The 13,506-nt window shown below is 40.8% G+C and overlaps 2 protein-coding genes and 1 pseudogene across 2 annotated transcripts; 2 read left to right on the top strand and 1 right to left on the bottom strand.

The window, feature by feature from the left end:
* Positions 1–520: 520 nt before the first annotated feature.
* Positions 521–2,114, top strand: LOC122090115 (myb-related protein Hv33-like). Its single transcript, XM_042659959.1, has 3 exons — positions 521–978; positions 1,060–1,189; positions 1,286–2,114. The coding sequence occupies exons 1-3, from the start codon at positions 846–848 to the stop codon at positions 2,049–2,051; spliced, it is 1,029 nt and encodes a 342-aa protein (XP_042515893.1). The 5' UTR covers positions 521–845; the 3' UTR covers positions 2,052–2,114.
* A 1,654-nt stretch (positions 2,115–3,768) lies between these two features.
* On the top strand, positions 3,769–8,486 carry LOC122090114 (annotated as a pseudogene).
* Positions 8,487–9,894: 1,408 nt separating this feature from the next.
* LOC122088549 (F-box protein At5g51380-like) lies at positions 9,895–12,219 on the bottom strand. Its single transcript, XM_042657850.1, has one exon. The coding sequence runs from the start codon at positions 11,652–11,654 to the stop codon at positions 10,206–10,208; it is 1,449 nt and encodes a 482-aa protein (XP_042513784.1). The 5' UTR covers positions 11,655–12,219; the 3' UTR covers positions 9,895–10,205.
* Positions 12,220–13,506: the final 1,287 nt, after the last annotated feature.

The following is a 13,506-nucleotide window of genomic DNA, read 5'->3' as shown; positions in this document are numbered from 1 at the left end:
ATTGATCAGAATATGTATAAGTCTGCTATAAGGTACGTAATTTCTAAAAAAAGGAGCTAAGTACGCTCCTTATCTCTGAAATCAGGTCATTTCATGGGGTCAAATGAACCCATTAACTCTTAAGGGTAAACGCCCACCCCCCCGGGCCATAGGTATCCCACACATGAAATTATCAACCACTTGACCTTGAGGCCCTAAATTTATAATAACCAGACCCTACTAAGTACTAGAGTACTACCCCACATTTCATGACTTATGTGTGTCGGCTGACATTAAAACTCTTAAATGTTGCTGATTTAACTTAAAAAATTCTCTTAATAACTTAATTTAATCCTTAAATAAAAAAAAATTAAATAAATAAATTATTGAACCTAAGGCAAAGCTAACCTCTCTCTCCCTCTTTTATATGTACTAATCACATAATTTTACACGTTTATGGATCTCTTCATATGGGCTGCTCGTAGTTCTACTGTCAGTATTTTTTCTAGAGAGAGATAAGATATCTTAAAACCCAATCCATTCCACAATGCAAAAGCAGCACCAGATTTGCGTAAAACCCACTTGATTGCTTCACCTTCCCGTGTTCTCTTCTACTCTCTCTCTCTAGATCTCTCTCTTCCTTGGACCCCATTTCTTAAAACCTAAGCATGATTTTTCATTACCCCTTTAAATCATTGGAAATATTTCTGGTTTTCTCCACTCTGGTACTGTCAGATAACAGATCAAGCTTCATTTCTCTTCAGCTCCTACCTTATCATGTCTGGTTCCTTTTGGGTATCAAGCATATGGGTTCTTCTTTCAATTCTCTACTGAAACTTCTCCTCTTTTGATTCTCTTCAATTCAAATGGGTCGCCATTCTTGTTGTGTCAAGCAGAAGCTCCGCAAAGGCTTGTGGTCCCCTGAAGAAGATGAGAAACTATTCAACCACATCACTAGGTTCGGTGTTGGATGTTGGAGTTCAGTTCCTAAGCAAGCTGGTACTGATTGTATTCTAATTGTAATTTCTTCAAAATCTAAGCCAACCCATCTTCTCAATTTCTCCATTACTGTTCATGCAGGATTGCAGAGGTGCGGGAAGAGTTGTAGATTGAGATGGATTAACTACCTAAGACCAGATCTCAAGAGAGGGATGTTCTCACAGCAAGAAGAGGATCTCATAATCGGTCTCCATGAGGTTCTAGGCAACAGGTACTGATGACAATTCCAATTCATGGATTGAAGAATGTGAATCAGAATTTTATGAACTCAGTGATGAGAATCTCTTACTCTCTTTTGGAATTGCAGGTGGGCTCAGATTGCAGCACAGTTACCTGGAAGAACAGATAATGAGATTAAGAACTTTTGGAATTCGTATCTGAAGAAGAAACTCAGGCAACGAGGGATTGACCCAAACACCCACAAGCCCTTGAGTGAATCTGAAGCACAAGATGAGAAGAAATGCAGAGAACAAGAAGACTTCTTGCAACAATCTCAGCCCAAAAAACAGAGAACCCTGTCAGTTTCCATTCACGATTCAAGCTACTATGATCCCAAGCCAGTCTTTGATCCCTTTCCTTTGTTTGAATTCCAAGAAAGCACAATCAATCCAACGGGACTTAATCCCAATTTTCTGTATCATCATCAACACAACCAAGATTTGAGACCTTTGAATCAGAACCAGACCCATCTGGATACGAGCTCAGATTTTGGGTTTTCTTCGATGCCCCGTTTAGCTGCTTCTGATAATTTGACAGAGACAGATATTTCAGACAATTCTATGACCACATCGAGAGGAGTAAGTACCGGGTTCTTCTTCAACGAAGCAACAAGAGAGAGTTCTAGCAACAGCTGCAACATGAACAGTTCTAACACGGCAGAATTTCAGGCTTGGGATTCAATGTTTCTGTTTCAACTCAACGGGATAAAATCTGAAGAAGTGAAGATACGTTCATGGGAGGAAGAAGAGAGTCGACAACAAACAGAAAGCCCAGAAGATTTTGGTAGCTTTCCATTAACGTCACTATCTGAGGATCTAACTGGGACGAGCTTCGATCTCTTTGAGCAGATTTAGAGTGTAAATTCGATACTGATTTCCACCCACCATTAAAAAAAAAAAAAAAGTTTTTTTTTTTTTTTTCTTAAACTTGTTTGTTTACAAGAGGAGGCTTGAAATTGAAATAATGTTGTGTGAATTGTGAATGAAAATTGTATTCTTACTCTGTAAATGGATGGATTTTGCAGGAAAAATTGAGTCTTTTTGTGTTTTAAGTATCAAGGAATCAATAGTAGTTTTCTGTTATTTTCATGCAGGTGGTTGTTGTTGATGATGATGATGATTGATCTTTCAAGTTTAAATTGACAGAAAGTTTAAGTTGTGATCTCTTGTCGATTCTCATTTGATCTCTCCTGACTCCTCCTTCAACTTGGATTACAAGTTTGTGAAGATTTTGGTATTTGGCCACAAAGGTTAAGAGCTGTTGATGTTAGTTATGACGTGAGGATTATGTGGACTATAATTTTCAAGACCCACTTCTCAATGAAGATTGGACACGTGTCATCTTACCAAACCAAATAAATTTGTTTTATTTTTTGTTTCTGTCCAGTACATGGAGTAGTAAGAATGATGGGTACCTCAACGATCAGTAGTATGGGTATCAAAAGATGGCCCGAACTGGTCGGACCAATCGGTTCAGTTCGTAAACGGTCCAGGGTAGGCCTAGATCAATTATTATTCGGGCATTCACAATGCTTGGTTGTAGCCTGAAAGGCATTCAATCGGACCGACTAACATTGGTAACCAATCAAACTTGACTGTTCAGTTTGATTAGCCTGTTTATGACTTTATCATCTTTTTTATGGCTAGTTTATAGCCTAATTAACCCATTTAAAGATTGATTATAATCCGATTAATTAACTTGACTTACTTGAGTTCTTTTGATTACCTAACCGACCAATCGAATATAAACGTGTCATTGCCTATCATATGAGGCTTGATTAACTAAAAGATGTGGCAACAATGTGGTGCCTTAAATTGTTAAGAACCAGTTAGACTCAACTAAAACCAACTGGGACTAACTGGTTGACACATTTGAATTATATAATAATAATAATAATAATAATAAACTTATGTATTTTTTTATTTATAAGTTTAGTGTATATATATTTATATAATATGATGGAGATGTGAAGTTACTATTTTGTACTATATATAATGATAAAAGGGAAATGTGCTTTCAGTGGCCCATGGAAAAGCCCCTACAGTCTTAATACAGTGTTTGGATCATGTGGAGCAATTCTCTGGTTGCAATGGCTATTTCATAATAGCACAACCCTATAGATTATCCAATCTTCGAGTGTTTGGGTCCTATCTAATTGGTATGGACAAATGTTTATTGAGAAACACTCACACAAACTCACTCTCTTCTCCTCAAATGAAATGATCTGATCTCTACCACCCTATAATGAAACTGTTTCGTCGCTCCTCGTTGGTCCACTCCTATGGACTCTTGGGTTGGACTTGAGCCCAACACGAGAAGGTTTTTTGGTTGAAATAGTAGAAGATTGGTCCCCCTTGGGGCTACCTGTACAAGGTCCCATGGTTCTCATGGGCCTTTGGTTTTTTGATCCATGTAGGTTGTGGGATCTTACATGGGCTTGTGTTTGCTTTTAGTCATCATTCAAGTAATTAGAATCGGATCAGGTGATCGTCTGATTCGAATCGGAATTGGCAACGGATGATCCCATATATACCCCCAAGGCCCCAATTCCCAAGTAGATTGGGAGTGGGAGATCCAATCTGGCCCGATCCGGCCTGATTCACTCGATCTTATATTCTTACACATCCCGACCTTTCTTGAACGCAAGTCTGCAACGGAAGCCAGAGAGAGAGAGATGGAACAGAGGTCTTGGCTGGTCCAACCGGACGGCGCACACTTTTCCGCCTTTCCACCGGTGAACATGAACAGCAGCAAAGACGCTGACGAAGACCCCAACCGACGGCAACAACGACGACGTAAACGACATCATCATCAACAACAACAACCACAAGCGCTTCAAACGAGGAATTCTCAGAGTATCAAATTACCCAACACCCACAGCGCCTCCTCACATTGCATCCACTTCAGTTCCAGACGGTGTTCTTTTTCGTCGACAGCAAAGACGGAGGAAGGCAAGGATTTCTTGCAACTCCCATTCGATGTTCTGACGATTATCGCAGCTTCTTTCAACCTACAAAACCTCCGATCGGCCTCCCTGGTGTGTCGCTCATGGAGGGATGCGCTTCGCCCGCTGAGGGAAGCCATGGTGTTCATTCTTTGGGGGAAGCGATTCAAGCACGGTCACCCTGGTATTCGTCCTAACATCCAGAATGCTCTCGAATCTTTCCTCAAAGGCGCCGCCCTCGGCTCTACCCTCGCCATGGTCGACGCCGGACTCCTCTACTGGGAAATGGGCCACAAAGACAAAGGGATCGAATTGTACCAGAGAGCCTCTACCCTGGGCGACCCCGCCTCTCAGTGTAATTTGGGAATTTCTTATCTACAAGGTATGCACTGTTTCTATCTTCATCATTAGACCCTTTTTCTTGATACTACCTACCATGATTGCTTACTGTAATTATGGGATAATCGTTTCTATTCCAATCAAATTTGGTTAAATTTCTACATGTAGGGCTGTTGTGGTTGTGAGCATTGGGGTCGAACATAGTTGGTGATAGTAAGTTGTAACAACTCTCTGTCGTTTAGGATGTGTTGGTGCTACTGGGTTCTGAGCTGATACTAGCTCTGTATTGATATAATCAAGAGAATTTAGCATCACTCAAAACCTATTCTGCATCTTCCGGTGGAGTATCTTATATAGGTTTTAATAAATTCAAGGCAGCACAAACTTTCCCCTTTTTTTAAGTGCTATTTTTGGTCATATTGTCCAGACATTATGTTTGATAAATTGGATAGATTTCAATGAGAGCTTTCTCAATCTACAGTCTTAAGCACTGAATTCTTGGAATTACTCCTTCCCTGAATCCACACTGTAGATATTGCAATTCTTTCCTTGTTTAACCAATCAAAGTTATGAATTTTGGAGGATTCTTCTTTCTGAAATCATTCTTTGAACACCAAGGACAACAAGCGGAAGTGCTTGGAGGTGTCAAATCTAACTCGATGGATCACAATTTTGATACTAACTTTGGTGGGTATACCCGACCTAGACAAAAGATGTCAGTTTCTACTGGAATGAGTGAGAAGAGCTTGGAATGCTCTATCTAATTTACTACAACGTGAAAGAGCCAACTCCTACACTTTCTGTATGTGGAGCGAAAGATCTTGAGTCTTGACTGTGCCATGGGAATGAGGTTTCAAGTTGGTTATTTGTAGAATTCTTTTTTTCTGGCTAAATGTTGCAGTGGGTTATGCACATCACTCCGGTTTTTTACTTCCAGGATAGGAAAATAGAATGATTAAGAATTTCAAACAGGTTATCAATATCATATGCTGGTATTTAGTCCTGAATTCCACGGCTGTTTGAGGATTTCAGATGTTAGGAAAACGATGGTAGAGGATTTCCGTGTTGAGACAATGTTGTAACAACTTTCGGAATAAGGAATTATTCAGAAGTCCACCCATTTTCCATTAGTATGTATTAGTGTTTATTTCTGATTACCATGCTTTTTTGGTGGATTACAGTTTTTGGAAACTGAGAAGTGTTTCCAATTTTCTGTGTTATGAAGATAATGATGCAACAACGTTTGAGTGCTGAGGAATCTGATTGGATTAATATATTGAGTCTTAATTTTCCCCTCAATTGTTGTTGGATTACTCTTGAGGAGTAAGGCTATTAACCAAGTTAATTAAAAAATGTTCCCTAAATAAACTTCTGTGTGACAATATTAGACAACAACAACCAACTATAATAATTAAAGGGGAGAAGAAACAAGAAGAAAGAATGGAGAAGAGAAGAGAAGAGAAACAGAGAGAGAGAGAGAGAGGACTGACAACCTGTGGGAGAATAGAATGCCTCCAAACCATGAGCCAGCGTTATATTTATATTAAGCGTCTTAGGTGGTGTAATTACAAGGACTTGCTACTAGACTTATGTGTTATTACTCATAGACCCCTACTAAATAAAGAACTGTGGTAGATTTTTAGAAAGCAATATAGTAGACAATAAGAAAGAACAAGATAGCAACATAATAACAGCTTTAACATTCTGTAAACTCCATAGATTACAGAAAATGCCATCTTAGGATATTGATCTTTTGAGGGTGGGGTGGGGTTGGGTTGGGTTGGGTGGGTGGGGAGGGGATGAAATCATCAAACAATAGGAGTATCGGGTCCTAGTGGTACAACAGCCTACTCTATAAAGCCTTTATAGAGGTGAGGGGATCCAGGGACCTTGTAGGAATACAGGGCCGAGATGCCTTGAGTAATGATGCGGGAATGCTAATCACTGCCCATATGGTGGGTCCTTTGATTTATAAATTAATTTTAGTAAAGTGGTGAATTGAGTTATAAAATATTCCAAATTCAATCCACTTAAAATAAGACAAACGCTTATTCTTGGCAGAGTTTATGGTGGTTTCATATACAACTAGGCTGCAGGCTTTGAGAATAGGAGATCTTTGAATTTGATGTCATTTTCTTCGAAACTATGCTGCCTTGTATGCTGGATCAGGTTTGAATTGTTTCGCTTCTGAAGCCCTCAACCTGAAACAATTAGTGGAAACCACCCTAATTTGATTTTGGCAACATTCCCTAATAATAGAGGGACCTTTCCCCACACTGCCTCCCCAAAGGGAGAGAAAAAAAAAAATGTAAACAAGTATTTTATCAGTTCATAAATTCAAGGCACTGTGATCATTCAAATTCTTTGGCTGTCATAATTATTTCATGCATGTCTAGTGAGATCTCTAAATTTGCTATAGAATTTTCCACTTCAAACACTAGTTTCATTTTGTGACTTCTAATTATTATTATGTGCAGCTGAACCAGGTAATGCAAAAGAGGCTGTTAAGTGGTTATATGAAGCCTCAGCTACAGGCCATGTCCGTGCTCAATATCAGCTTGCACTCTGCCTGCAACATGGTCGTGGTGTGGAGCGCAACCTACCAGAAGCTGTACGCATCTTCTACCTCTTAATCCTTTTTGTAGAATTATGAACTCTGAAGAGTAAATAGGGTGTTAGGAATTTTTGTGATTACTAAATGGAATGAAATAATTGCTATTATTATGGGTAGCATCAAAGAATGTATAGTTTGAAATGACGACAAACGAACAGAGAAGGATCCTACTTGTTAATGCCATCAATAATCAGTAGCAATTTTGACCAAGGCTTCAACATGTCAAAGCAACACTAACAATCTAGTCTTCTATTATTATTTGCCACCTAAGCTTATAAGTTATTAAGAAAGATAACATTATCACGAGTGCTCACTTTAGAAAACCCCAAGGGGGTTAGCCGAGTTGGCAAGGGACCTTCGCCTCAAGAAGCGAGTGGTTCTCAGTTCGAATCCTCTTGCCTCCTTGGGGCCACTCACACGGGGGCGTTTAGTGCTCTTCACTGCTTCCAGTGAAAGTTGAATGGTTCTCATTCAACTCCGGTATGACTTGGTCCATGTGGTTGTGGGGTCAATATGGCTCATGGGACTAGTCAGGCCGAAGGCCTGGATACTTGTCGTTAGCTTACCCCCCCCTCCCAAAAAAAAAAAAAGTGCTCACTTTAAAACCACTATGCATCTTAATCACGGTTCAGTTCCTAATAAATGTTTCATTTGTTTCAGGCTAAGTGGTATCTGAGAGCTGCAAGAGGTGGGTATGCCCGTGCCATGTATAATACTTCACTATGCTATGCTTTTGGTAAAGGCTTTTCACGCGACCATCAAGAAGCATGGAAATGGATGAAGCGAGCTGCTGGTCGTGGTCACAGTAAAGCTCAATTGGAGCGGCCTTGGACTCTTTTCTGTATGTAATTCCACTTTTATCCCAAATTTGAGATTAAAAAACCAACATATGAAGCTAATTGTGACAGCTCTCTCTCTCTCTCTCTCTCTCACACACACACACACAGAGGCATGCGCATCCCCTCATCCTCCACACACAATTTTATTTCCTGTATAGGCTACTGTATCAGAAATATTTGAGCTTACAGAAGTGGGTTGTTGGGAGTCTAATTGAGTTTGTTACTTCATGGGCAGGAAGGGGAGATGTTGAAGGCATTAGTCTACCTGGAGTGCTGTTCAAGCAGGTGAAACTGCTGCGGAGCATGTAAAAAATGCAGTGGTCCAACACTATCGGCAAGTTCACGTGATTGTGCCATGTCTCTTGCTAACAATTGGAGAGCTCTACCTTCTCGCTGATCTATTTATACTGACAGTTGATCTGCATTTTTATCTTTGTTTTCCCTCGCTGTTTTGGTGCTTTTGTTTCAATTTTATTTTCCTTGTTACGCAGTGTACATATTTGTATATCTACATTTTCATTTGGAAGGTATGCTATTAACCATTTTCCAGGCTCCTAGAGGCTTATTTACTGAAACTTTCCTGTTGTTACCAGTAATTACTGCTTTACTGGTAATAATGATCTCCTTTGTATCAACCATTTTCCTTTATAGACCAGTTATTCTATCCTTGGTTTAGGACCTGATTTTGTAATGTATCAATGGTTTACCTGTCAATTGTCAATAATCCAACTGAGGTAAAAAATGAATGTTTGTGACTGCTCAGTTGCCAGTTGGTTGTTGGGAGGTATGGTATAGGTGGAGTTTTGATCCATTCATATTGATAGAAGATAGATTGGAGGATAAATGGCTTGAAAATTTAGTTATAGGGTACAACATTTGAACTGCAGAATTTATTCTGGTTGTTCTACCTAGTTGTCCAACTATAGTTGAAACCAGAAGGCAGCCTACCGAACTGGACTGGAACTAAAAGCAGGTCTAAGCAAGGTATTAAAGATCGGAATTGGCAGGCCAATTTGAATTGGAATCAGCAGTCTCCTAGGAGTCTGATTCTTTGGTCACCAGAATTTTAGAAAGTGAAGGAAAATTACCTCTTATAATTTAATATACGGGATTTTTATGCCAAAAAGTCGACATCTGAGATCTAAGGGATTCATGCCTTCCCTCTTGATTCAATTTTTGATGACTCGGACAGATTTTGTGGATCCCATCTGATTGGAATTGGAATGGGATTGATGGAGACGGATCCAGGCACTGATTCTGACTTTTTATTCCTTGTGTTCTAGTATCATGGTTCCAGGCATATCAGTACGATTCGAACCTAGATTTGGACATGGAACCAGATTCAAGTCTAAATTTGGTGCACTATCCAGTAAATTCTGTGGTGGATCATCACATCAAGAGAAAGAGGCAAGGCCAACTTTATTCTTCTTCTTTGCTACACATATGTGATATGCCCTTTCCCTTTATGGAACGAAAGAAACATTTACAGACGAGAGAGAGATGCCTGTCTATAACCCAAATGTATTGACATCATCTTTTGGATGCTCGTTTTAGTGCCATTAATAGTTTAAGATCATATTTTTGGTGAATATAAAGAAGAGAAAGGTGTCCTGGTAACTTGGCACTACGCGGGTCCAAAGCTTACAGATGAAGATACAAAGATGATTTTGATGTGATGCACCAAGTGGGTCAGCAATGATTCTCTCCCGTGAAGAAATCATGGGTGGGTTTGATATGATGCACCAAGTGATGACATAATCCACAAATTCAGAGTGATTTGAAGTAATTGCATGGTTTAATTCTCTCATTTTTATAATTTTATTGTTATTCTGTTCTGTCTTCTGGTAATCCCAAATTCTATTCAAGCTTGCTTGAAATTAGGAATAGCCAAGATCATATCTGAAGATTAAAGTACCAAATGGGTTCATAAGTTCATAACTAGAACATCAATGAAGAAAAGCTGATCAAATTTCGAGCTAGAATTTTTTTATTTCTTAACAACAGTATATACTGTGTAATTTCAACAAAGAACGAAAAACCAATCCTTATGAAATGGGATTTCGCCCTCTTGGAGGACGAGATTAAGACTTAATTGATACATACGTGCTTGTATGAATAAGATTATTGAAGAACACCACACCAGAGACTCAGAGAGAGCTGCTTATTTCCTCTCTTCTGTTTCTGATGACACACAAACTTCAAACTAATTTATATTCAGCAGTGGAAGGAATGGATATGTACCAGTGAGCTGATCGCTTCATCAAATCGTCGATCAACCAATGATTTGGATGAATTTCTGGGAGGCCCATGTCTTGGCAACACTTGAGAGCTTGCTTTCTTCAACATGGACCTGTTTGATTCTTGGGGAATTGAGAAGAAAGAATTCAACAGTATCGGTATCGATCCCACAACACTGTTTGATGTCTATGGTCTCCAAAAGCTTGCAGCTTTTGAAAATGGAAAGCAGGGCAGCACCCGTGAGCCCTCTGCAACCTCTCAACTTGACGTCAACCAGATTCTTACAGGAGACGAGCATGGAAACAAGCTCCTTATCTGGTAACATTTTGTTATAGGACAAGTCCAATTTACGGAGCTCCCTGAGGCTTTGACCCAAAGTGGTGAGCAACCCATGTTCTCTCTCGATCACATCGCAGTTAATAAGGGCCAATTCTTCAAGCCCGGTGTTGATGGTGGTGCCCAGGCTCTTGAGTCCTTCACCTGTGATGAGGCAGCAGCTCTGGAGGCGTAGGCTAACCAGACCCCTGACATTCTCTGCAACAGCGGAGAGGTGATCGTTGTCGAGGTCCAGAGGTAGACGAAGGTCGAGCCTCCGCAGAGTGGACCTGGAACGGGTGATGAAGCGGTGGAGACCATCACGGCTTCCCCCATCGTACAACAGAAGAGAGTGGAGCGAGCCACAGTGTTGGGCTACACGCAGCAAGACGCCATCTGCAATAGTCCTGCAAGTCCGGAGCTCCAATTCTTGAAGACCAGGCAAGCACCTGACAAAGGAAGAGAAGGCGGCGCCGTCACCGGTGCCTTCACAGCTGCGCAACTGCAACCTGCGGAGCTTGGTACAGCTCCTCCACAGCCAACCAAGGCCACAATCGCCGGCCCTGATTCCAGACAAGCTGAGGCTCTCCAAGGGTAATTCCAATTCCGATTCGTCGTCGTTGGAGGAGTCGACGCCGCCGCAATCAACGAGGGAGAGGTCCTTCAGGGCAGGGAAGAAGGTTAGCCAGCGGAAAGAGAAAGGACGGATAGAGGTGAGGCTGATGGAGGACAGGTGATTGCAGGAAGAAGATAAAGAGAGAAGCGCAGTGGAGGAGACGGGGCCTGCCAAGTATCGGAAGTGGCGGAGATGGGGACAATTGGAGGCCACCGCGAGGAGGATTTGATCGGACAAGAGAGAAGAATTTTTTTCTTCTTCGTTGTCGTCATAATCAGGAACAGCATCGGAGGAAACAAGGGAAGAGGATTTGTCGGAAGGGGGGACGAGGACGACAGTGAGGGAGAAAAGGCGAGGGTAGCGAGAGAGGAAAGAGGAGAAAATAGGCAGAGAAGAAGGGTTAGCTGAGGGAAAGCGGAGAAAGAGAGAAGACCTGCAATTACGGTGGACAATCAACCACCGCTTACAAACCAGAGGAACGGCGGAGGAGGACGATTGAGGCAGGCGTTGGAAGATTTCTTGCAGAACCTCATCGCACAGTAAGTTCTCCATCTTATCTTATCTTCCAAATAATAACAATTCGTCTCTGCCTCTCTGCCTCTCCTACCTCCTGGCTTGGCGGCTTCTGCTTCTCTCACCTAACTTTCCACTCGTCTTCCAAGACACCATATAAGGGAAAGAGAGGAGAGGATCAGTTTTTAAGGCATTTGATATGAGAGAGAATCGCATTTGATATGAGAGAGAATCCCCACCTGAGGAAGAAGGCTAGGTTTGGGAATGGGGACCCACCATCACAGAATCTTCCCCAAGCTATCTTCGCTTTCATCTTTTCCCTGCCGTCTGCGTCGTCTGTGCGACAGACAGCATCTCTTACCTTCGTCACCTTCTACCAGTTCACCTCCACCATCTCTCTCTCTCTCTCTCTCTGTTAATTGCTTATTGCTTGTGGCGTGCTTTGGGCCTTTGGAGTTTTGGAATTAGCAGGGAGCAATCTGGGTAAGATGGTCGTGACAGGTCGTCTCAGTGAGGTAAGAGGTTTGGGAATTATTTGGGCGTAGTATCGGTTGGTTGGGAGCCCCTTTAGGTGCGTGCTCAAACCCTGTCAATCGTTGGATGTTCATTCATTACAGGGAATGTAAACTTTGATTTATATAAAAAGGAAGAGTATTAACTCATTCAGTTCGAACTAAGAAGGGCAACCAACATTTTTTTATTATGATTTATGATAAGCTTTTAGGATTGAGAAATTATTCAAATGGATAGAGGGGTGGGTGTTGGTCAAATTTGTATCTAGGGGTTTTTGTTCGAAATTTTGTGAAATATTTTAATTTTTTTGATACAATAATAAATTTCAATTAAAGACTAAAGAGTAAAGATAAGTGGGCAGACATAATAGGAGTAAGCTTTGAACATCTATTAAAATTTTAGAAAAATGGTTTCAAACATTTGACGGTTGAAAATATAGTAGGAAAATCCAAATTGATCAACAATAAATAATCTTGTTGTAATCCGAAATATTATGGTTTTAATAAATGGTATCCTTGCTTAGTACCGATATTTGTCTGATCTGTTTCGTGGAACATTTTAACCAGGGTTAAATTTGTCTAAAATATTATTTTGTAATTGAAATGGAGGGTAAAACTGTCTAATACAACTGATATATATATATATATATATTGACAAAGTCCAATGCCGATCCTGATACCATTTTTTCAAAACCATGAACTGTAGAAACGCAACCCTAAAACGATGCAGAAGATAATGGAAAAACAGAACAAACAATGCACACAGATTTTACGAGGTTCGGCAATGTTGCCTACATCCCCAGTGAGATGAGATCCTGCTTCACTATCAATGGAGAATAGGGTTACAACACTCGTCCTCACACCTCTCAGTATTGCTTGCATTACAGAGAAAGAAGCACTCGCTACAAATATATAGGAAAAAACCCTAATCTAGAAAGTACACAACTGCCCTCAAACAAAAAATTTGAGCGGAGGGCTACACCCCTTTACACCCCCTGCTATGCAGGAGGGGCCTCCTGCCCCCCTTGCAACCCCATGACTAGCTAACCGACTAGTGGGACTGTCGTCATGCCTGTCGAAGTGCTGCACTAGTACTCCCTGGATTAAACTGTGACGGAATACAAGACATCGTATACCAACATGAAGCACATTACACAATTAGGTGAGTCATATGTAGAGGTTTTTTTTTTCCTTTTCCTTCCTCTCAAACCCACTTATATGGGATTTGTTGAGTTCCAAAGTCCCTCATAAATTGTTTCTTAAATGAGATAACATAGCTTACTAATCATTTTGTAAGGGTAATTTTTCCTGCACACGAAGGAGAAATTCTCCTTCATCAATGGGTGTCAGCACCTTAGATATGCATCAGGAATGGTGGG

This window comes from Macadamia integrifolia, chromosome 9 (assembly GCF_013358625.1).
Source record: "Macadamia integrifolia cultivar HAES 741 chromosome 9, SCU_Mint_v3, whole genome shotgun sequence".
Lineage (NCBI taxonomy): Eukaryota > Viridiplantae > Streptophyta > Magnoliopsida > Proteales > Proteaceae > Macadamia > Macadamia integrifolia.
Note: the sequence above shows the minus strand (reverse complement) of the source record. Positions and strands in the feature narration are given on the sequence as shown.

Excerpts from the sequence above, each read along its gene's own strand:
- LOC122090115 (XM_042659959.1), top strand. The coding sequence starts at position 846 with ATGGGTCGCCATTCTTGTTGTGTCAAGCAGAAGCTCCGCAAAGGCTTG. Across the intron at positions 979-1,059 it reads TTCAGTTCCTAAGCAAGCTG|GATTGCAGAGGTGCGGGAAG; the intron begins GTACTGATTGTA and ends CTGTTCATGCAG. Across the intron at positions 1,190-1,285 it reads CATGAGGTTCTAGGCAACAG|GTGGGCTCAGATTGCAGCAC; the intron begins GTACTGATGACA and ends TTGGAATTGCAG.
- LOC122088549 (XM_042657850.1), bottom strand. The coding sequence starts at position 11,654 with ATGGAGAACTTACTGTGCGATGAGGTTCTGCAAGAAATCTTCCAACGC.